The 22702-nt window shown below is 30.9% G+C and overlaps 5 protein-coding genes across 6 annotated transcripts; 1 reads left to right on the top strand and 4 right to left on the bottom strand.

Annotated features, from left to right (window-relative positions):
- Positions 1 to 657: 657 nt before the first annotated feature.
- Positions 658 to 14280, top strand: LOC134832167 (protein argonaute-2). 2 transcript variants are annotated; one of them, XM_063846102.1, is made up of 12 exons: positions 658 to 1883; positions 6302 to 6420; positions 8448 to 8522; positions 9519 to 9778; positions 9842 to 10509; positions 10571 to 10816; positions 10880 to 11048; positions 11527 to 11869; positions 11930 to 12096; positions 12968 to 13486; positions 13908 to 14077; positions 14135 to 14280. In XM_063846102.1, the coding sequence occupies exons 2-12, from the start codon at positions 6312 to 6314 to the stop codon at positions 14271 to 14273; spliced, it is 2865 nt and encodes a 954-aa protein (XP_063702172.1). In that variant the 5' UTR covers positions 658 to 1883; positions 6302 to 6311; the 3' UTR covers positions 14274 to 14280. The 2 variants fall into 2 exon arrangements, with proteins under 2 accessions (XP_063702172.1, XP_063702180.1); XM_063846110.1 differs by lacking the exons at positions 658 to 1883; positions 6302 to 6420; positions 8448 to 8522 and adding an exon at positions 7031 to 7146.
- LOC134832282 (uncharacterized) lies at positions 5819 to 6917 on the bottom strand. Its single transcript, XM_063846269.1, has 2 exons — positions 6669 to 6917; positions 5819 to 6255 (listed from the first exon to the last, which is right to left on the bottom strand). Exons 1-2 carry the CDS (start codon positions 6812 to 6814, stop codon positions 5967 to 5969), a joined length of 435 nt encoding a protein of 144 aa, XP_063702339.1. The 5' UTR covers positions 6815 to 6917; the 3' UTR covers positions 5819 to 5966.
- On the bottom strand, positions 12120 to 12897 carry LOC134832293 (nanos homolog 3-like). Its single transcript, XM_063846281.1, has 2 exons — positions 12691 to 12897; positions 12120 to 12541 (listed from the first exon to the last, which is right to left on the bottom strand). The coding sequence occupies exons 1-2, from the start codon at positions 12770 to 12772 to the stop codon at positions 12219 to 12221; spliced, it is 405 nt and encodes a 134-aa protein (XP_063702351.1). The 5' UTR covers positions 12773 to 12897; the 3' UTR covers positions 12120 to 12218.
- Positions 14281 to 17148: 2868 nt separating the features above from the next.
- On the bottom strand, positions 17149 to 17733 carry LOC134837348 (uncharacterized). The gene is made up of 3 exons (XM_063852720.1): positions 17677 to 17733; positions 17435 to 17605; positions 17149 to 17367 (listed from the first exon to the last, which is right to left on the bottom strand). Exons 1-3 carry the CDS (start codon positions 17731 to 17733, stop codon positions 17149 to 17151), a joined length of 447 nt encoding a protein of 148 aa, XP_063708790.1.
- LOC134833701 (probable RNA helicase armi) lies at positions 17276 to 22176 on the bottom strand. The gene is made up of 7 exons (XM_063848123.1): positions 21983 to 22176; positions 21186 to 21607; positions 19884 to 21130; positions 19092 to 19348; positions 17677 to 19038; positions 17435 to 17605; positions 17276 to 17367 (listed from the first exon to the last, which is right to left on the bottom strand). Exons 1-5 carry the CDS (start codon positions 22097 to 22099, stop codon positions 17959 to 17961), a joined length of 3123 nt encoding a protein of 1040 aa, XP_063704193.1. The 5' UTR covers positions 22100 to 22176; the 3' UTR covers positions 17276 to 17367; positions 17435 to 17605; positions 17677 to 17958.
- Positions 22177 to 22702: the final 526 nt, after the last annotated feature.

Below are 22702 nucleotides of genomic sequence, written 5' to 3'. Positions count from 1 at the left end.
TTGGAGCGGCCTTAATTAAAAATAATAATTTTTTTCAAATAATTATTCAATTTTTTTAAATGAATTATTCAATTTTTTTAAATGAATTAATTATTTAATAAATTTTTTAAAATTTGCCGTTTTATATAAAAAATTATTTCTTTTTATATTTTTGGAAACAATGTCTGTTTGAAAAAAATCTTTTGTGACAAAAACTTCAAAATAAATTCAAAGCGACCCATATTTTTTAAATAAATTTTGGCAAAAATAAAATAAAATAAAAAAATAAAAAAAATAAATAAAAAATTTTAAAAATTAAATGAAATTTGTGGAGTTGCCTAGTTATTTACCTCTTTAATATTTTTCATTCAAAAAAATTCTTAAAAATTTCAACGAAGCTCCAAACAGTTCAAAAAAGAACTTTCTTTCCACGAAATTCTCCCCACCTACATCCATTTCCTTCTCCAACCATTCCGTACAAAATTCGCATATTCACCGACTTCATCGTCTGAATCAACTTCATTCCATTCAGTACACGCACGCACACACTCTCGTCAAAAAAATTTTCCCCATACACTCCGGCTGGCTGTCTGAATGGATGGTGGCTCACACAAACACACATCATGCCCTTGTACTTATTTTTGCAACGTAGATGAACAACACTCTTTCTGCCGTCGTTGTCGTATTCGTATGCGGTGCTTCGCGTTCTACGGTCCCGTGGAATCAAAATATTATTATTTTTATGTCGAAAAATTCAAGTTCAGGAAGCAAAATTCGCACTTTATGCATGAAATTTGTGTGAAAAAAGGCGCAAAAATCACCCGAATCACGAGAAATGCGTGAAAAACTAAAATTTTAAAACGTCACAGTAAAAAAAGTTCGTGGAAATTAAAAGAAAAATCCATTTACATACAATTGCCGGAGCCGCATACATACGCGAATGTAGCGCGACACGTGTGTACGTAACACAAAAAAAAATAATAAAATAAATAAAGCAAAAAAAGCATTAAAAATTACAAATTCAGAGTGCGTTTAAAGTAAAGTGCATGCAATACGGACAAAAATCGAGCAAAAAACTTAAAAACAAGGAGATTTAAGTGCGTTAACGGAGGTAAAACGAGTAAAATTGCGCGCACACACACAGAAGAAAACGGAAAAAGTGTGAAAAATCCGATTAAAAAACATTTTCTTGACGTCATCCGCGAAAACATCGGACAAATGTGAATTTGCCACATAAACAAGCCATCTTTTCATACAGAAAAGTGAAATAAAAGGGCACGAGACATAATTACGCATTAATTTTAAACTTCGTATACGCGACACATCCGTACTTGTCGTGTCGAGCGAATCTTCTATTTCTTCGTTTTCAATTTTTTTTTGCTGCTTTGCACAAATATGTGTCATTAGTTGTGTGTGTTCTCCGAAGAAGAGCGAACAAATAAATAAATGTAAAGTAAATCGCATGTACATTATCGATAATCATCCGAAAAGTGAAAAGAGTTAACTTGCACGGCACACAGACAACAACAACAACAACGCTCGCTGTATTTGTGTGCAGCGGCAGCGTATGTTCTGCATGAATGAATAAAATTATCGATTTTCATAAAATATAAATCGAGCTCTCTTGCCACTGGAGGTATACAATACTTATTAACATCAACAATACATCGACGGCAGTAATAACAACAAAAAATCGCTTTTTTAAAAAAATATTTTCAATACACGTGAAAAGGCTTACGTTGGCAACTTTGAGCCATCATCGACGTCAACGCGAGTGCATTTTTGATATGAAATCAAGTGAATTGATTATTATTGGTTTTACTCATTACAACAAGTAATTGGATTATTGTTGTTATTAAAATCGACGGATTAACGGGATTTGCCGCTACTTTGCTGGAAAACAGGTAATAATGAACTTTTATGGCAGTTTTGACCCAAAGACTTAGTTAATCTTAAGAAAATGTTGCATGTTGATCTTGAACCGTCTTTTAATTGAAACGAATTATTTTCTGCGAAAACAAAAAGAAAAATGGCCGTGCAATAATATTAAAGTTTTTTTTTGTGTACATTCCTTTCTTTTGTCTGTGTTTGTTCCATCAGACAAGGTATTCGATATTAATTTTTTTTTTGCGTTACAGAACACCATTTAAAGTCCATTTGGTTGTTTTTTTTTCGTTACAGGGAGGATCGTTTTTGCGATTTTTTTTTATTTTTCCGGAAATAATTGAGATTGTTATTTTTTTCAATAAAAAAATTTTTTTTTAATAGTGTTGTTAAACTTTTAAATAATTTTAATCAATTAATTAATTTAATTATTTTTTTTTATTTATTTAAAAATAAAATAATTAATTTAAATTAATAATTAAAATTATTTAAACTTTATTAAATTAATAAACAAATTAATATTTTATAAATTTACGTTTTCTGTCGATTTTTTTCTTTTAATAATTAAAATTAATTTAAAATAAAATTAAATTAATAAATTAATTAATATTTTATAAATTTACATTTTCTGTCAATTTTTTTCTTTGAAAATGATATCATCATAATATCAAAATGAGATCATTTAATTTTGAAAAAAAAATTAAATTCTTGATTAATTTTAATTTATTTTCTGAGCATTGCATTTTTAAACATCAAGGTTTTTAATTTATTTTTTGCAATAATTCGTCTAAATTTTTGTAAAAAAACATGTTCAAAAAATTTACAAAAAAAATTAATTATGATAGATATTTTTTTTAATTAATTTTTTAAACAAAATATTTTTTTTAAATTTATTTTTAATGAGTTTTAAAAAAATTAAATTTTTTTATTTCAATTATTTAAGATTTAATTAATAAGAAATTTTCAAAAAAAATTTTAAGAATTACTTTTTAAGAAAATATTTTTGGATTAATTTTTTAAAATTAATTTTAATTTTATAAAAAAAACTTACTAAATTTTCTATTTAGTATTCTAAAATAAATTCTAAAATATTTTACTAAAAATTCTGAATAATAAAAATTTTACCTGAAAAAATTTTTAAAAGACTTTAAAAAAGTGTATTTTATCATATTTTAGTCAAAATTTTCATTAACTGCTATTGAAAAATGAAGTTTTATATTTTTTATTATTTTTTTTTATAAAATTTGTACTTAAAAGTTTAAAAAAAATTTCCTAAAATAAATTTTTTATTTCATCATTTTTTTATTTTGTAATATTTAATGAACTCACAAGTTTTTATTTTTATTAAAAAAATCGTTCCTTCCTATTTTGTAAATATTTTTAAAAAATAAAAAGTACGCAATATCCACAGACTTTTCGGGTTAATAACAACGTGACATACATAACCATTCATTTTCTGCTGTTTCTTTCATTATTTAATCGTGTCGCTCAACAAAACAAAAGAAGACAACTAATTATCATTTACAATTGCTATTATTTCATTTATGGAACAGTTGTCTGATGATAAAATTTCTCATAAAAGATAAAATTAATTTTTTTATAAAAATTAAAAAAAAAGAAGATGACAATGTTGCTTAACTTTCGTGAACGGACGAGAACCGGTCATTGCTGATGGCAGAAGCACCAAATTCGCATCTCATTCGCTCGGTGATTAATTAAATCGAAATCCGTCGCTTTTATTGTTCTCTTCGTGTCACGCTCTCGTCTCATATCAGTGATTTTAAATAATATACGGCAATATTGTTTTTCGCATGTGCCTCGCTCTTTTAGATAAGCCAACAAACATTTTAGCGAGACTTGACGCGGATATGTAACTAGCTATTGAAACAGGTGATTTAACCGGTTTTCAATTTAAATTTTGTTTCGAGCATCATCATCATCGTCATGAAAATCAGCAGAAAAAAAACGAGCGTGTATTCACGGATACAACAAGAAACAATGTGCAAGAAGCATGAGATGTAAAAGAACGAAAGAGTAACAAACACACGCAAAAAACTTTAAAAAATTTTAAAAGGTCATTGACGATGACCTTCTTTCTTAAAAGTACTTTTTTTGGTAACTTTCTTAAGAAGAAAAAAAAATTGTCGACATTACTTCACGTCGTAGCACGAATGTAGAACAAGATTACTTTGAAACAGATTTTTTTTCTGAGGAGGAAAACTATCATCGTCTTACATCACACAAGACAAGTAGTCCAACATTCACCTCCTCAATGCGATAGGAAGAACGTTTTTTTTCTTCCATGGTGTCTGTACCGCTTCTCATGGCTGACATTGAACTTGAAACGCAATTTCCCATACAAAGTTGCCGTAGTCGTACCTAAAAAGCAACAACAAAAAAGCAAAATATTTATGAAGTAACAAGCTAAAAATTGGCGCATGCTTGATAGACACAAAGCTCTTCTCTATGATTCCCCTCTCCTCGTCTGTGTCTGTGGACTGGAAAGTGAATGACGAACGAAACTATCCCATCCACTGTGACTAACTAACACAAACATATGTTTCGCAATCGATTTCTCGGGTATTGATGGGGGGAATGTTCTCGTAGGCGGATTCTGGTCCGGTCTGCGATGGGAAAGTGAAAAGTTGTTTATGACTTTTTATGTGGTTTTGCGCCGAAATTGTCCATGAAAATGAAAATGGAAGCAGAATGTCATTCGAATTTAGCTTTTTTGCCTTTGGCAATGATCATATCATGTTGAAAACACCGGTTCTCGTCCAACAACCGAAGTTAAGCAACATTTTTATTTTAATTTCCTTTAAATTTAAAATTATTTGTGAAATAGAATTTTTAATTATTTTCAAATTTTTAATAAAAATTTTTTATTTTTTATTTTTCATAATATTTAAAGAAATTTTTTGAAAAACTTTAAACTACGAAATTTTTTAAACCAAAATTAATATTTTTTTAAATTGAATTTTCTCTAAAAATTAACAAAAAATACTGAAAAATTTAAATTTTTGACTGCTAAAAAAACTTTTTTTTTATTTTAATTGCACGAAGTTTTATTTAATTTAAAATAAATATTGAAAACGGTCAAAAATTTGTTAAACTAATTTTTCCAATCCGGTAGTTCGGTAAATATTTTCAGTAATTTTGTGAAAATTTATTATTTTAGTAAAAGAAAATTGCATTCACAATTTAATTTCGGCTTTAAAAAAATTTACAGAATTGATTTTTTTTTTTAATATTTAAAAATTGAAATTTTTTTGTAAAATCAAGATAAGGCCGCTCCAAATTTTTTTTGAACTTTTTGTCCCAAAAACTTTTTTTCAAAATGGGGGGGGGGCAAAAAAAAAAAAAAATTTTGAAATAATTTTTCATACAAAATGACAAAATTTTAATAATTTTTGATCAATAATGAATATTTGAGTTATTTTTATGGTAATGCATAAATTTGATAATTTAAAATTAATCTCAAAGTATTTCAAGGTAAAAATTTAAATAAAAAAAATTCATAAAAATAACTGTCAAAAAATTTTGAAAAGTAATTTTTTTTGAAAAAAAATTTAAAGAAGAAAATTCATCTTAAAATACTATTTTCAATATAAAGATTCTTAAAAATTGAAATTTTTTAAAAAATTTTAGAATATTCTTTGAAAAAATATGAAAAAAAGTTTTTTGAAATGGGGCATAAAAAATAAAAATTTTTTGTTCATAGCATAAAAAGTTTAAAAAAAATTAAAAACAAATTGGAAATTATTTTACTTTTTTCACGAAAAGTTAAAAAAAATCGACTTTTTGAGCCTTCTTGATCTTTCATCCTGTTAAAAATAATTATTTTTACAATTTATTCTATTGGTTTTATTTTAATATATCGCGATGCAATAAACACAAGCAAAATTGTCGTGGCAACAAAACATCCTACAAAAATGTAGAACGTCTCTTCCGTGAAGACATCCGTAAAGGCAGGCATTTCACGGTAAAGTTTCTCAATGACATCCATGCTGCCGCGTTTTTTGCCGAGTTTTTCAACCATTTTGCTCGCTTTTTCACTTGTTTCTTCCTTAAAAAACTATCACTACTTCAAATTAAAAAGAAATTTATTTTCTCTTTCCCGCCTTCTTCTCTGACTTGGTCTTAACCACGTTCAATGGGTCCTCTTTGGGTGCATGAACCGTCACGTATTTGTTCGTGAGTTGCAACAACTCGAGCGTCGTTAAGTTTTTCGCGTTGAAATGGATTTTCTTGAGCTCAATTGCCTCCGCGATTTCGGGTAGCAGTTGAAATTCTACCGTATCTGGCCTTCTATCACAAACAACTTCTGTTTTTAATGCACAATTTGGATTAGTTAGCAAAACTTTGGGCTTCGATATGTTGATCAAAAAGTTTCTGCAAAGAAAAAAAAATTAAAATTATTTTTTTTTTCTATTTTCAGAGTTTAAAAAATGTCAGCAGAACGCGATATTGCACAAAACGGGCCCTTGTCCCTGCATCCGATCCCGTATCCGGACATGAATCACATACAGATGAACGGAATTGGGAAACCCTCATATGGTAAGTTCGAGAAAAATTCTCGGAAAATCATCGCCTTATAGAGAAAATTATCGGAAAAGGGCATTTTTGCACCGTTTTTTGCACTCACAAAAGATTTTCTCGTGCTGCAGTCTCGGATTTAACTTTTTTTTGTTGGCAAAACGAAACTTTCTTTTGTAAATATTTATTACGTGGAAAAGTTGTCAAAACGAGTGGAAATTGTGTGAAAATTCGTGCGCATGTCAGGAAAACTCTCTATTGTGACATACCGTGTTTCGACCGCACTCTCATTCAATGGATCAAATGTGACGGTGATTCTCTTGACTGCCTTCAGATTCAGCATTTTCACTTGTTTCTCGATCGCCGCTGGCAAACCCGCAGATCGGGACAGCGTTCCGCCCCGAATTAAAGACATTTTTGTCGTTAATCAATGGGAAATTTATCAAAATTAAAAGAATTTTTTGCCTCTGTTTTTGCGTGATAATTTTTTCCCACGTGATATTTTGAATTTTTCGCAGCCGCAAGTGACAAGCGGTTTGGAAAAACGGCGAAATTGTGTACTGGGAACGGTTTTAGGTGCGCGCTGAGCCAAACCAAACGTCGCATGGTGACTCAAACAACAAGCACCATTTTTCTTTTTATTGTTGCCAGGAATCACGACAAAAAAATTGGATTTGTGTTTTTGTATAATAATTTGTGCCTCGAAAAATAGTGTGATAATCTAGAAAATGTATCCCGTAGGGCAGCGTAAGTACACTTGAGTGCCAATTTCGCGGATAAAGTGTCGAAATTTTCATTTGTAAATTTCTTTGTGAAGTTTTATGTGACATGACTGGCATTAGAAAAAAAATTCTATGTAATCCACACACACAACTACACACACGCTGTACACAAACATACGCCAGAGACTTTTTTCATCGAATTCTCGTGTAAATGTTGTCAAAAACTAATCAAACACATTGTTACTAACACGCTCCACTAATGAAAAATGTAAAAATTTGTAAATAATCCGGATGCGAGCAAAGTGAAGTGCCCAAAAACCACCCGAGAAATGTGGAAGGAATGTGTCCATTTTATGTGTGAAACATTCATAGGCTCGCTACGTGCTGCCAGACACACTCAAACACTACACAACATACTTTTTGTACGCGACGACGAAGCGATGCACACACCACCACTTCTTAGACACATAAAAATTTCTAGCTGTTGTGTTTTTTTAGGTCATCGACCGCGCATCGACAGCAAAATGTGCAAAAATCCCTCCTCTCATCCCTTGGTCACACGAAATTTCCCAAGAAACCCTGCAAACGACTCCTCGAACCTCGACGATGACGAAACGTTGTGCACAACGTGAGCAATTTCCTACCCAAACACACGGAATTTAAATTCGTATTAGACGAACGAGAAATTTGAATGTCTGGAGAATTGAAGTGATTTTAATGCAAAACGACATTTGATCCATTGACTGAACGAATTATCGCTGTGAATCATTTTTCTGAAGTGCAAAAATGACGTCTATCCACTATTTACCTTCCACAAGTACGCAAAAGTAGGTCAACTATTTCAAACGCATTAAAGTCCAATAAATTCATATTTTTTTTTGTGATGAAAAAAATTCTACGCAATTTAAAGTTCGTCGTTTCCTCTCGGAACTCAAGGAGTGCGTTGTGTTTGATTGTTGCGTCGCAGGATGTTGACTCATGAAAATTAGACGTCACTTTAGTAGAACTTTAGATTAGCAGTGTGGGTTGCAAACCTTTTTTTGTGTTGGATTTTTGCACGGATTTTATTTTTTTTTTAATTTAAATCCTTGAAAAATTATTTTTTTTATTTAAAAAAAATTAAATTAAAAAAATTTTTTTATCGTCGCGTATTTCGCGTAAATTGTGTCCAGTTTGAATTTTTTTTAGTTTTAATTTTTTTTTTTGCATGAAATTTTGACTTTGTTGTGTCAAGAAATGCCGTGAAAAAAAGTTAGAAAATTCAAAAGAAAAATCGATTGATCAGAAAAAATGTTTTTTTGTTTTCTTTTTTTATTTTTTTTATAGAATCATCATGGACTTCTTCGCCTCCGAGGCCCCAAAGTCCCACTCAGTCGCAGACCAGCTTCGATACACTCTCACGTAAAACATTAAAAACTATTAACATTCGGCGAAATATATTTTGTATATTATTCATAAACTTTTTTCATTAATTTTTTTTTAAAGATAAAATTACTTTTTGCAAAGTTGCCGCATGAAGGAGTTTATGAATAATATCGAATATATTTTTAACAGTAAATTAAGTTACTAACGTTAAGACCACAAGTGCCTTATTAACAAAGATAGCTTTAAAAAAAATCATTCTCCATTTTTAATTTAAGTTAATTTTCATTTTTTTATGTTTTTAACGTCCTCACCATCTCTCAAACCATTTTTTAATTTAATTTTAAGTCAAATTTCAATCATTTCTCGCTCTTTTCTTTCCTCACAACACTTTCTCCTTTAATTTTATGAGCATTGGATTCTTTTAGTTGCACCAAAAATTTAAAATTTTCTTTGAAAAAACATCGCTAAAAAGGTCTTCGCGCTCAAAATTAATGTTTTACTTGAAAAAATGTACAAAAAAGTCATTAATTCATTGTCGAAGTCATTTTGTTTTGTCTCTCTCATTGCTTTTTCATATGATTTGGTAATCAAATCAGTTGTTTTTTTATTCAATCAATGTACAGATCGCCGTAACATCTTATCTCATGTTATATATTTGTTTGAATCAGCGCTTATTTCACCTAATATAAGAGGAAAGAGGGAAAAAGTTAGCTTTTAAGCAGTATTTTTAATAGCTGAGGGTCTAGTCTAGTTCTAGATTTAAGAGAAAAACGATAGGAGATGATTGAAGGGAACTTTAATTCTGATGCGAAATACATTGGTTTTGGTTTGAGATGCAAAGCAGATTAAAATTTCATGAATTCGCATCAGAATTGAAGAGTTTTGGGGAAATTTTAGGATTTGAGATGACACAAGTGATGAAAAAAATGCACTTTTGTTGTCTCGTTTCCAACATTTTTCACTGCCTTGAAGATTGGTATTAATTTTTTTCTCTTTTTCTCCATTTATTTTATGATTTTTTCGCGTAAACAGCAACCACAGCCGGTCCAACAACAACAACTGTCCCGCAAACAGGCACAACCACGGGCACTGTCACGCCCGGGCTTGGCGTTGTGCCCGTAACAACCACTGCGACGCCAGATCTGCCCGTTTTTACATGCCCACGCCGACCGAATTTGGGCCGCGAAGGACGTCCCATCCTTTTGCGTGCAAATCATTTTCAAATCACAATGCCACGAGGCTTCGTACATCATTACGACATCAATATACAACCGGATAAATGTCCACGAAAGGTGAGTTTTTGCATTTTTTGTCTCAAAAAAAAATTTTTTAACGAAAATTTGTTTTTTTTTTAGGTAAATCGTGAGATTATCGAGACAATGGTTCATGCATACAGCAAAATTTTCGGTGTTCTCAAGCCCGTTTTCGATGGGCGCAATAATCTCTACACACGTGATCCGTTGCCCATCGGCAATGATCGTCTCGAATTGGAAGTAACACTGCCCGGCGAGGGTAAAGATCGCGTTTTTCGCGTCACCCTCAAGTGGGTTGCACAAGTTTCGCTCTTCAACTTGGAAGAAGCGCTCGAAGGTCGCACTCGTCAAATCCCCTATGATGCAATTCTCGCATTGGATGTCGTCATGCGTCACTTGCCCAGTATGACATACACTCCCGTAGGTCGCAGTTTCTTCAGCTCTCCCGATGGCTATTACCATCCCTTGGGTGGCGGACGTGAAGTTTGGTTCGGTTTCCATCAAAGTGTTCGCCCATCGCAGTGGAAGATGATGCTGAATATCGATGTCAGTGCAACGGCTTTCTACAAGGCACAACCCGTCATCGAGTTTATGTGCGAAGTTTTGGATATGCGTGACATCAATGAGCAACGCAAGCCACTTACGGACTCGCAACGTGTCAAATTCACGAAGGAAATCAAAGGATTGAAGATCGAGATCACACATTGCGGCACCATGCGTCGCAAATATCGCGTTTGTAATGTCACACGACGCCCAGCACAAATGCAATCGTGAGTTTTTATTCGATATTTTTGCTAAAAAAATTAAAAATTAACAAAAATTTACTTGTAGTTTCCCATTACAACTGGAAAATGGACAAACAGTCGAATGCACTGTCGCTAAATACTTCTTGGACAAATACAAGATGAAGTTACGGTATCCCCATTTGCCGTGCTTGCAAGTTGGACAAGAGCACAAACACACATACTTGCCGCTCGAGGTCTGTAACATTGTCGCCGGGCAACGTTGCATCAAAAAATTGACAGATATGCAAACTTCTACGATGATTAAAGCAACTGCCAGATCAGCTCCTGACAGGTTTGTCTCTTTTTTCACGAAAAATTTTAATTTTTTTGACTAATTTTGATTCTTTTCCAACAGAGAACGTGAAATCAATAATTTGGTTCGTCGTGCTGATTTCAACAATGACTCGTATGTTCAAGAATTCGGTTTGACCATTTCCAATAACATGATGGAAGTTCGTGGTCGTGTCTTGGCTCCGCCAAAACTTCAATATGGAGGTCGTGTTTCGAGCATTTCGAGTGGTCCGGTGAGTATTTTTTATATTAAATCGTTCTAAATGAAACAAAAAAATAAATTTCGAAGCCCTATTTCGAAATCCAAAAAATATTTTGGGCTTAAAAGTTTAAAAATTTCTAAAATAATCGATTTCTACGCGTTTTTTACTCAAATTTCCAAAGAAATTTAAAAATTTTTTCATATTTGAGTTCAATTTTTATGATTTTTTTTTTCATAAAATTGGAAAAAATTAATTGAATTAAATTTTTTTTTCCAAAAAAAAAAAAATATTTTTTACTTTAACATTGAAATTTACGAAAAGAGTATAAAAAAGGTAATTTTTCAAAGAAAACTTACTTAAAAATAAAATTTTTGTAATTTTTTCTTAAAATATCGACTTGAAATTTAATTTAATTTTTCAAAACTTTGAACCTAGATTTTTGAGTTTCATTCAAAAATTAAAAATTCTTTTAAATTTATTTCTAATGTTTTTTTTCTTTTAATTACAGCAACCAACATCCCTCTCACAGAACAAAATCAGCTTGGCATCACCGAATCAAGGTGTCTGGGATATGCGTGGCAAGCAATTCTTCACCGGTGTCGAGATCCGCGTTTGGGCAATTGCATGCTTTGCCCCACAACGTACCGTTCGCGAAGACGCCCTACGTAATTTCACCCAACAATTGCAAAAGATCTCGAATGACGCTGGAATGCCAATCATTGGTCAACCGTGCTTCTGCAAATACGCCACGGGACCCGATCAAGTCGAACCCATGTTCAGATATTTGAAGAGCACATTCGCTCAATTGCAACTCGTTGTCGTTGTCTTGCCCGGCAAAACGCCCGTTTATGGTAAAATTTTCTTTTTTCTTATTTTTTAAAACAAAAAATTAATTTTTATTTTTTTTTTAGCTGAAGTAAAACGCGTCGGAGATACAGTTCTTGGAATGGCAACGCAATGCGTACAAGCAAAAAATGTCAACAAAACATCTCCACAAACCTTGTCGAATCTATGCTTGAAGATCAACGTCAAACTTGGTGGCATCAATTCAATTCTCGTGCCATCCATCAGACCAAAGGTGAGTCAAAAATTGAATTTCATTCAAAAAAATTACTTTATTCTTAGTCTAACATGTCAAAATCATATCAAGTGGTACAAAAAATATCACGAAAAGTTTAGTTACGAAAAAAAAGTCAATTTTCATTCAACAATTGGCTTTTGGGGACAATAACGACGAGTATGTCCCTTTTTGGCACAAATGGGACATTTGTACTTTTTCAAGACCTCACAAGTGGTCTTTGTATGAGATTTGTAGAAAACCGAGCTGCGTCCGTTATTCTTGCAAAATGAACAAAAAATTTCTTGTTCTGCGTTTCCTTTCGATTTACGTCGAACGTTTTTCTTTGTGAAAGTCGGCGATGATGCAGGTTCCTCTGGTAGATCCTCATCTTCCTCATACGGTCCGCAGTCGATGCCGTTTTCGTCAAAATCTCTCCATAAGTCTTCCAGTTTTTGGCGTACTTCTGAAAAAAATTAAAAATTTTGGGATTCTAATAAGATTTTTTCGAGGAATTTGGGGAAATGCGATTTTTTCTGTACGTAAAGGTACGAAAATCTATAGATGCAGAAAAGTAACGGGACAAATTTGGTTTGGAAATTTTAAAAAACTTACTTTTCTGTTCCTCTTTCATCTTAAAATCATCCAATTCGAGTAATTCCAGCAAGCAATTGATGTCACCTTGACTAATACTCATCGCGGATGGGGATTTTTGGGGTTTACATTAAAAAATAAACAAAAATTTACGAAAAAAACTTTACTTGCGACAGCCATCCGCCAAAATTTCTTATCACAATCACTGTCTTCATGCAAATAAAAATCCTTTTATGACTCTCGTTCGATGAATGCAACACTTGTTGACACAAAAATTAATTTTTTTATTTTTTTTTAGGTATTCAATGAACCAGTTATCTTCTTGGGTGCTGATGTCACACACCCACCAGCGGGCGACAACAAAAAACCATCGATTGCCGCTGTTGTCGGGTCCATGGATGCCCATCCGTCGCGTTATGCTGCCACAGTGCGCGTGCAACAACATCGCCAAGAAATTATCCAGGAGCTCAGCAGTATGGTGCGCGAATTGCTTATCATGTTCTACAAGAGCACGGGCGGCTACAAGCCACATCGCATCATTTTGTATCGCGACGGTGTCTCCGAGGGGCAATTCCCGCACGTTTTGCAACACGAACTCACGGCATTGCGTGAGGCCTGCATCAAAATCGAGGCAGACTACAGACCCGGCATCACATTCATTGTCGTGCAAAAGAGACATCACACGAGACTTTTCTGCGCCGACAAGAAGGAACAAAGTGGCAAATCTGGAAATATTCCCGCTGGCACAACCGTCGATGTTGGCATCACGCATCCCACCGAATTCGACTTTTACCTTTGCAGTCATCAAGGTATCCAGGTAAGGAAATTGTCTGCATATTATTTTTTTAAGAAAATGCAATTTTCAAAAAAAAATTTTATCAAAAATTAAAAAGTTAAAAAAATTAGAATTTTTTGTTAAAAAAAAATTTAAAATTTTTGTAATATTTTGTCAATTTTTAGAAATTTTTGTCTAAATTTGATTCAAAAAAATTTTAAAATTAACTTTTGAAAAATTAAAAGAAATATTATTGAAATTTTTTTACTCAAAAATTGTCCAAAAGTTGAATAAAAACTCTAAAATTGTTTTCAAAATACTAAAAAAAAAAAAAATTAATATTATTGATTTCATTCTCAAATTTTTTTCATCTTTCAAAATTTTAATTTATTTTTTTTTTTTGTCTTGCTCCTATCTCATTATAAAATCAAATTCTAACAAAATTTTCTTAATTTTTTTGTAGGGCACAAGTCGTCCATCACACTACCACGTACTTTGGGATGATAACCATTTCGATTCAGACGAGTTGCAATGCTTGACATATCAATTGTGTCACACGTACGTCAGATGTACACGATCTGTATCCATTCCAGCACCAGCGTATTACGCTCATTTAGTGGCGTTCCGAGCAAGGTAAGGATTTTTCCTCATTTTCATTCGAACAAAAACTAAAAAAAATCATTTTTTTAGATATCACTTGGTCGAAAAGGAGCACGATTCCGGCGAAGGCTCTCACGCCAGCGGCTGCTCCGAAGACAGAACACCTGGTGCAATGGCTCGCGCGATTACGGTACATGCAGACACCAAGAAGGTCATGTACTTTGCTTAAATCAACAATTACCAGAAGAAAAAAAATGCTACAAAGGTTCAAAAACAAGGGATTTTTTTAAATATAAAAAATATTAATATTTAAACAACAAGAAACAAAACAAAAAAAAAAATTAGACAACAATAATTTATATTTTTAGGTATCTCATAGGTTTTTTTTTGTATTATATTATAAGTGCCCGAAAACTTTAAAGGAATGCAAAGACGTACACGCAAAACTACGTCGCACCAGATTATTTTATGAATTAACTCTTTTTTTTCGACTATTTTTTTATATTATTTTACAAAAACACGTCAACAATTGTTTACACATTTCGAATTCTTATTAAAAAAAAAAAATAAACAAGAAACAATTTAATTTAAGAGCAAAAAAAAGTAGGAATAGGAAATATTATATTAATAATCTATAGACTCTAAGAGAATTAAAAGTACATGTAACATTAAGTATAAACATATGAATTAAATGTTAATTTAATAAAAACCCAAAATAAGACGCATGCCAATCTACTACTACATACATTTAATAATAATAAATATTTGATTAAAATTAAGAAGAAAAAAATAGAGAAAAGCAAAAAAGTTATCTTAGAAACATTTTTTTTCGGTAATGCAAAATACCAAAAAAGCTGCATTTCTTTCTAGACCAAAATACAAAAAAAAAATAATTTAGCGAAATTTTTTTGATGTAGTGCCCCGCTTGCAACACCTTAAAATATATATTAAAAATATATCTAATAAATAGATGAAACCTTAAGTCTCCGCGTTTTTGTTTGTCTACCTAGGAAAATTTGCAAAGAGATTTTTTTTATAAAATAAAAATAATCAAATTCTTCCCTTCGAAAGAAACAAACAAGCCTTTAATCCACCTTTTAAGAGTGCAGAATATGTTTTAATATAATTTTTATCTAAAATTAAAAATTTGCTCAAACATGGTTTCTCTTCCTCTCCTCTCACGACGACAATTTTGTCGCATGCTAGTAGAAAATTTTTCATTGTTTTATTGTTACACGAGAGGTAAATATGTTTGAAAATTTTAAAGATCGATGAAAAAAATTGTAAATATAATTAAACATTATTATAACAGTTGCTTAACTTAGATTTTGTGTATATAAAAAATAAAGTTTTGGTCGTTTTTCCAGAAATTTCGAGATTTTCGGTGGAGGAAGTGTGTCAAAAAAAAAAATAAATATTTAAAAAAATAATTATTTATAAAATAAGCTTTATTAATAAATATTAAAAATAATAATCGACGAGCCACTTAATCAAGCAGCAAAGAGAATTAAATCCAAAAAAGACACGATCATGAATTAAAGAAAAAACCAAAAAAAAGTTGTCATGGATTTTAGTCACTGAAAAATGAACTGAAAATTTTAAAAAATAAAATCTTGCTGTTTAAACATAATTTATGATTAATTTATTAATATTTTATTATTAATCGTCGAAGTTATACAAAAACACAAAACCACAAGAAGAACTCAAGGCAATATCTTATAAATCGAATGACACGAATTAAAAGTTGCCTTTAATCATTTAAGTTCTTAAAATGTCTTTCCCTTTCTACACTCATAAAAAACTACCACCAATGGTTTCAAAAAATGTCCTTTTTGAGTTAATTTTTTTTTTGATCTCTCATAAATCGCATTTTTCCGTTTATTTTTTTTTCTTTGAAAAAAAAATGTTTTAATAAAGACAAACACCAAAACTCCTTAAAAATAAAAATAATTAAAGGTCAGTCCATCTGAAAGTAGTCAACTCCTTTAATACTTAAAAAATAACCGAAAACGCATAAAAAAGAAGAAAACTTAAAAAGAACTCATTGAAACATAGATCAAACTTCATTTAAAAAAATATCAGTGCTAATGATCAACATAAATATTAAATTAAAAAAAAATCATTAAGCCGGGAATAGAATTTAAGATTTAAAACTTAAATATTAAAAATTAAGACAAATAAAAAAAAATATTATTGGTAACATAAATTGATTGATTCATATTTAATGTACCTAGAATAAATTTTGCGTGAATGTTAATGTTTAAAAATACGAATAATAATTAATTAATTGTGAGTTTTTAATTCATTAATAAAAAAAAATAAAATACATCTGATGAAAAACCTAATGGGAAAAAAAATAATTAATTACAGAATGTCTTTTAATTAATTGAGAAATGAGGCGAGAATTCACTTTTATTCAAAAGAATATCGAAGAAAAAAATATTTAATTTTAAGAAAATATTAATAAAAAAACAAAACACGGAATAATAATAAATAAAAATTAATTATAAACAATAAATATTTTAGTGTAAAAATGTCTTAGAAGTGGATTTCAAATAAAAAAAAAATAAAAGTTTCATTCAGGAACTTTTTATTAAATAAATTTTAAAAAAGAAATTTCAAATATTGTAATCTATTTAACGATTGTGTAATAATTGGTAAAATATTAATACATATAAAGATATTTAAAAATTAAAATTTTGTTGTTTTCTTCTATTTTTTTAAATATTGAAAAGTTTTTCTAGATTCTTTAAATTTTGCAGTTTCTGATTTGTCAGTAAATGAAAAATTTTTTTTTGTTCCTAATTTTTTTTTCAAATACGTAAATGTGTTTCAATTTTATAAAAAATATTTTTTTAACGGATTTTTAAATTTTTGAAATTGCGGATGATGATTTTTGGGGATTTACATTAAAAAATAAACAAAAATTTACGAAAAAAATTTACTTGCCAAAACTATCCGCCAAAATTTCTTATCAAAATCACTGTTTTCGTGCAAATAAAAATCCTTTTATGCGTTTTGTTCGATAAATGCAACATTTTTTAACACAAAAAATTTAAAAAAAAATATTTTTTTTTGTTTTTTTTAGTTTTTTCTATATTTTTTTAATATTCAATTGTTTTTCCAGCTTCTTTAAACTTCTGATTTTCTTCCATAATGATCTTGCCAGCGCCCGATTTGTCAGTTATTGGACCTTTGTCATTGAATAAACACTGGGCAAACTTTTTGGCGTTGACACAATTATCGGCAGAATGCTCTACAAGAGCAGAACATGCAGCAATTTCATCACCAAGCTCAGAAGCAAGCGGATTATTTTTAGTTTCCTTCATTTATGAACATTTTTTAGGTGAAATTCAACTAAATTTGGAGATAAATTGAAGAAAAACTTACAACAATGCCCTTTTTCGTCAAGATATTGAGGTTTGATAAGCCACATAAGATGAAACATTGGTAGTCACGATTGTCCTTGACAAAAGCTTCGACCATTAATTTTCCCCATTTGACATCTTCAAGTTTCTTGCCTGGGAAAATGCGATTGAGACATTGCTCGTTAGCACTTTTCTGAAAAAGTTTTCGAAAAATATTTGAAAAAAAAATCAAAATTAGCTGAAATACGGACGAAAAATACTTACATTACAAGCAACTAAGGCAAAATAAGCAACAACGAGTAAAAAAATTGACTTTTCCATGTTTTCTGATTAGTGACTTAAAAGAAACTGATTCAATTTTTCTTAGATTCTTCATTTATATATATTGTCTTAAAAATATTGAACAGATGAAAATTTTAATTTTTTCCTTAATTTCTTACAATTAATGAGTTTTACTCTTATAAAAATATTTTTAACAGATTCGATTCGAATTTTTTTGTACGTTCTGACTGTAAATTTAAATTTTTTTTCTTAAAATAATAAAAATTAAACTTTAGATTTTTTAACAGGTGACACTGGAGCAACTGGAATCCCATGATACGTTTTATAGCTGATTGCTAAATTAATTAATTGCAGCCAATTTGTGTCAGTTTGCAGTATTTCGGGACTTCCAAAGACGATGAGAAGACTTTTGGCACGAGAGATGACTACATTCATTCGTTTCGGCTCTTGCACGAATCCCAAAGTGAATTTTTTGTCCTCTCCGAGTTTATTGACGCTCGTTCGTACAGTCGAAATGAGAATAACTGCCTTTTCTTGTCCTTGAAATTCTTCAACAGAACCGATTTTTGGTAAATTTTTGAATTTTTTTGCTTTCAATTCTTCCAAAATTTTCTTGCATTGCAATTTATAGGGACTTATGATTCCGATGTCGTTTGGTTGGAAGCCGCAATGTGTCAGAAGTTTGATATAAGTATTGACGACGATATTTTTTTCAAAGGTATTGAACCACGATGGCGAACTAGATTCGTGTTCATTGGTGCCAGCAACGGGAACGAAATGAATGCCGCTCATCCAACTTTTTCGCTCGGAATAGTGATCGGACATTTCTCGCAAAAGCGGTTGGCATTTCTTGAGTCCAATCATTTCTTTGCATTCGGGATCGTTTTGATCGAGTTTAGCTACCAAAGCTCCGTTATAGAAAATTTCGTTGTAGCCTCGTAAAATACTCGGAATGGAACGATAGTTGTCAATTAATTTCGTCACAAGTTTCTCATCGAATCCCGTGTCTTTTTCCATGTAAAATTGTTCGGCCAACAAACGATCGAGATACGATTGCACCAAGCCCAGTTCTTTAGCGTAACGACTAAACACGATTGGGCCCAATTGTTTCGGATCTCCAGCGAGAATTACTTGTCCTTGTTCCTTAACGAGCGAAATTGGGATCATGGCTTCCGGTTCAATTAGTTGCCCAGCTTCGTCGATAATGACATGGGTAAAATGATTGGCGGGAAATCGTTGTGTCATGAGATTACCAATGCAGGAACAGGTGCCGACAATAATTTTCTTCTTCATTAAGGGACCGATTTGGATGCGCAAAAGGATTCCATCGTCATTTTTGTTGTTCTATAAAAAAAAAGAAATTAATTTTTTAAATAAAATTTTTAATTAAACCTTACTTTTTCAAGGATCGTTCCTTCCATGGCGAGCTCTAAAGTAGCACAATATTCTCTCAGATTCAAGGGAATTGTGTCTTTTTCAACTAAATTATGACCGACGACTCGTACAAGCATGGATCCTAACTCGGGATTGTTTTCTAAAAGACGTTCAGTGATCAAATCAGCTGAGCTATTTGATGGAGTGGCTACCAAAACATGAGCTTCCTCATCAAGTGTCGTTATTTGTTGCACGATTTCTATCAAAGTCATCGTTTTTCCTAAAAATATAAAACAGATGAATTAAAAACTGAATATTTTTGACAAAATTTTCGGAAAAAAAATGTCTTTTTTTCAAAATTTTAACTGAAATTAGGTTTAAAAAATTTAAAAAAATGAGAATTTTGTTTTTTTTTTTTTTAAAATCATATTTTTTATAAATCTAAAAAAAAAATATGAAATCCAAATTTTTCTTTAATTTTTTATAAGCTTTGAATAAATTTGGAGCACCCTAAAATAATTTAATTAAAAAAATCAAAAATTAATTTTTTTACGATTTTTCATGAAAAAGTTAAGAAAATAAATATTTTTTTTTAACCTTTAATTTCTTCTAAAATTCAAATTAATCATTGTTTAAAATAGAAAAAAAATAACTAAATTTAATTTTACTGAAATTTAAAAAAACTGCTAAAAATCACTTTTTTGAACATTTGAACATTTTTTGATTTTTTTTTTCTTTTTTTTACTCTTCTTATTTTCTTTAAATTTTGAAATAAAAAAAGGTCTTAAAAACCTAAAAAAAAAAACTTTTTTTACCTGTTCCTGGTGGTCCATAGATAATATAAGGCATGGGTCTCGCTTCACCTCTCAACACATTCATCACCGCCTTCTTTTGATGCAGATTCAAATTCTTATTATTCCACTTGATTTTCATATCAAATCCGGAGAAAACCATTTCCTCATCGTCATTCAAGGTCAAATTATGGATCGGCGTTTTAATTTTCATTTCTTTCGGGAACAGGAAATTTTGAGAAACTTTTTCGAAGACTCTCTTTACAGCTTCATGTTGTTTCTTGAAATTAGCACGCGAAAACTCAAAGACGAGTCTTACTAACTCCGCATTATATTGCGAATGGAACTCCTGACTGAACTTTAATAAAATTGTATCGTGTCGCACTTGATGAATCCATCCTTCGTGCTTCGTGGTCGATTTGGGATACGATAAAATGACGCGATCCCCGATGACGAGCGAAGGACGTCTTTCGGTCAAACCTTCGACAACCAAACCGAAAAATTCATTTTCACGCGTCAGGCGTGCCTTTTCTTGATCATATTGACGCATCTGATGGTACAACTCAATTTCTTCGAGATGCAACAAGGTACTGAGCTTGCAGACGTAATTTTCGTAGGAAAGTTCTTCCGCCACTTGAGGAATGCTGTTGATGAGATCGTTATTGATTTTGTCATACGAAGCACTTTGGAGGATAATTTCTTTGATCCGATCGGGAATTAAATGCGGCGCAATGGGATTTGCCGTGAATTTTGGACCACGACATGGCTTTTCGCCGGGAATGACGTCTGTTTGTTGCTGCAATAAGCTTTCCGTGTAATATTTATTTTTGACAAGTTCAGCATCTGGGTCGGCATTGTGGATGTGAATTGTGCCCGAGATCACATATGGCTCGAAAAAGAACAAAATTTTCGTGCTGTGAGAGACATTTGTGTTCGTTTTTGCGGAAATTTTCACTTGAAGTATGTCTTTTGGCTGAATATCAACTTGATCGAGCTCTTCAACGAGCTTCAATTCGAAATTTTCTTGATCCTCGTTGCTTTTGAAACGAATTTTCTTCAGTGTTAAGGGTTTGTCGCCATTATTCTCGAGAATAAATGAATTTGTCAGCTCTTCGCCCACTTTGTGAAACTTAAAAACGCATGTTTTGCTGTGAAGTTTGATATCTCGTTCGGCGAAATTTTCCTTATTCCTGTATTTTTCTCGTAATTTCTTCAATTCTCGATTGTGGCTGTAAGTCATGTGCTGTCCTTGCAATTTTATTGTGAAACATCTGTAAAAATTTACTTTTTAATATTTATTTTTTTGATTTTTTTTAGAAAAATTACCTGAAAAAATAATCTTTAGCATTAAATTCTCGCTCACAAGCAATAGTTCGACAAATAACAGTGCTGCCTTTGTTGCAACGAAATCCTTCCGTGAAAATTCGTCTGTTAAACAAGTAAGTCCCGTTCACGATTCCCCAATCGTCATCCAAATAAGTCACAGTGCCATGAATTTCCTTGGTATCCTCGGGATCTGGATACACTTTTTTGTATTTTTGTTCTCCGTTTTCCAGAATTTCGTAATCGATGCTGACAATGTCTCCGATATCCGGCGTGTAACCGTCTTCCAGCTCAATTTCGTCCATGTTAATTTTAATTTTATTTTCTTCATTTTCCTGAATCAGCAAGAAACGGTCACGGATACCAACAACTTTGCAATTGTCGTATGACTCGATGTCGTCAATGGACTCGTCAAGTTGATTATTCTACAAAAAAAAAGAAAAAATAAATAAATAAATAAATTCAAAGAATTTTAAGAAGGTATCGAATTTCTTTTTCGAAGAAATTTTTGACCGTGTGAATGAAATTTAGCAGATTTTGACTCCATTGAATATAAATTTAATTCTGAAACTAGATTTTTTTTTAAACTTAATTCTGGAAGCTGACTTTTTATATTTTTTTTATTTAAATTTTTTATTTTTTTAATTATTATTTTTTTATTTTATTATTCCAAAACTTAAAAAAAATATATTTGAACAAGAATTGCATTTTATTTTTTTTCACTTTTTTCATGTAATTATCACTTCTTATTTAATTTGTATTCTTATCATTTATTTCTTTAATGTGAATAAAATTCTTACCGCCATTTCCTCGTCTTCTTCGCTTAAATCTTCCGGCTCTTTCTGCGAAATATTTTGAAACACTTTTTGCTGCACCGATTGAACCAAAGTCCTCGATATCAAGTTTGCAAATGACATCGTGACTTATATTCTCAAGCTATTAAGTCTCTAAATTTATGCTGATTTTGCTCAAAAATTATAAAAAATATATTTTTTTTAAAGAATAAATGTTCAATCAAGTGCAGCTTCGCCGTAAATGTGTTTTTGTTTTGGAATTTTGACGTTTATTGTACTCAACATCTGTGTATGTTTGTACACAAAAACTATATGAATGTATGTTAAACATATAGATTTATTATATATATTTGTATGTTTTGATTTGTATTTGTGAAAAGTAACCGTCGAATGGGGTATTTTTATATATGTTTGAAAAGTTATTGGATAAAAACAAGGAAAATTTTTAATTTACCTTTATATTAATTTAATATAATTAATAATTAAATAAATAATTTTATATAATAATTAAAAAATATAAATAAAATTAATTTCAAAAAATATTTTTAATAATTTTTTTAAATTTTGTTGTAATTATTTTAATATAATTTACTTTGCGCTGAAGTTGGAGACAAGGTAACCTTATTTTTTTTCTGTGCCAATTTTAAATAAACTTCAGCTAGGATCTTTTGAAAGCCAAAAAGTACTGTACTTTTTGTTTTTGAGTACTAAATGTTTTGTAGAACG

Source organism: Culicoides brevitarsis, chromosome 1, assembly GCF_036172545.1.
Source record: "Culicoides brevitarsis isolate CSIRO-B50_1 chromosome 1, AGI_CSIRO_Cbre_v1, whole genome shotgun sequence".
NCBI lineage: Eukaryota > Metazoa > Arthropoda > Insecta > Diptera > Ceratopogonidae > Culicoides > Culicoides brevitarsis.
The sequence above is the reverse complement of the archived record's forward strand: the minus strand, read 5'-3'. Positions and strand labels throughout refer to the sequence as shown.

Bases quoted from the DNA above. Each gene is read 5' to 3' on its own strand.
- LOC134832167 (XM_063846102.1), top strand. From the start codon at position 6,312: ATGTCAGCAGAACGCGATATTGCACAAAACGGGCCCTTGTCCCTGCAT. The intron at 8,523-9,518 runs GTAAAACATTAA...TCGCGTAAACAG, and splicing joins CAGCTTCGATACACTCTCAC to CAACCACAGCCGGTCCAACA. The intron at 10,817-10,879 runs GTTTGTCTCTTT...CTTTTCCAACAG, and splicing joins GCCAGATCAGCTCCTGACAG to AGAACGTGAAATCAATAATT.
- LOC134832282 (XM_063846269.1), bottom strand. From the start codon at position 6,814: ATGTCTTTAATTCGGGGCGGAACGCTGTCCCGATCTGCGGGTTTGCCA. The intron at 6,256-6,668 runs GTATGTCACAAT...TTTTCTTTGCAG, and splicing joins GAGAGTGCGGTCGAAACACG to AAACTTTTTGATCAACATAT.
- LOC134832293 (XM_063846281.1), bottom strand. From the start codon at position 12,772: ATGAGTATTAGTCAAGGTGACATCAATTGCTTGCTGGAATTACTCGAA. The intron at 12,542-12,690 runs GTAAGTTTTTTA...AATTTTTTTCAG, and splicing joins GATGAAAGAGGAACAGAAAA to AAGTACGCCAAAAACTGGAA.
- LOC134837348 (XM_063852720.1), bottom strand. From the start codon at position 17,733: ATGGAAAAGTCAATTTTTTTACTCGTTGTTGCTTATTTTGCCTTAGTT. The intron at 17,606-17,676 runs GTAAGTATTTTT...AAACTTTTTCAG, and splicing joins TTGCCTTAGTTGCTTGTAAT to AAAAGTGCTAACGAGCAATG. The intron at 17,368-17,434 runs GTAAGTTTTTCT...TCATAAATGAAG, and splicing joins TGACGAAAAAGGGCATTGTT to GAAACTAAAAATAATCCGCT.
- LOC134833701 (XM_063848123.1), bottom strand. From the start codon at position 22,099: ATGTCATTTGCAAACTTGATATCGAGGACTTTGGTTCAATCGGTGCAG. The intron at 19,349-19,883 runs GTAAAAAAAGTT...TTATATTTTTAG, and splicing joins CTATGGACCACCAGGAACAG to GAAAAACGATGACTTTGATA. The intron at 19,039-19,091 runs GTAAGGTTTAAT...TTTTTTTTATAG, and splicing joins AAGGAACGATCCTTGAAAAA to AACAACAAAAATGACGATGG.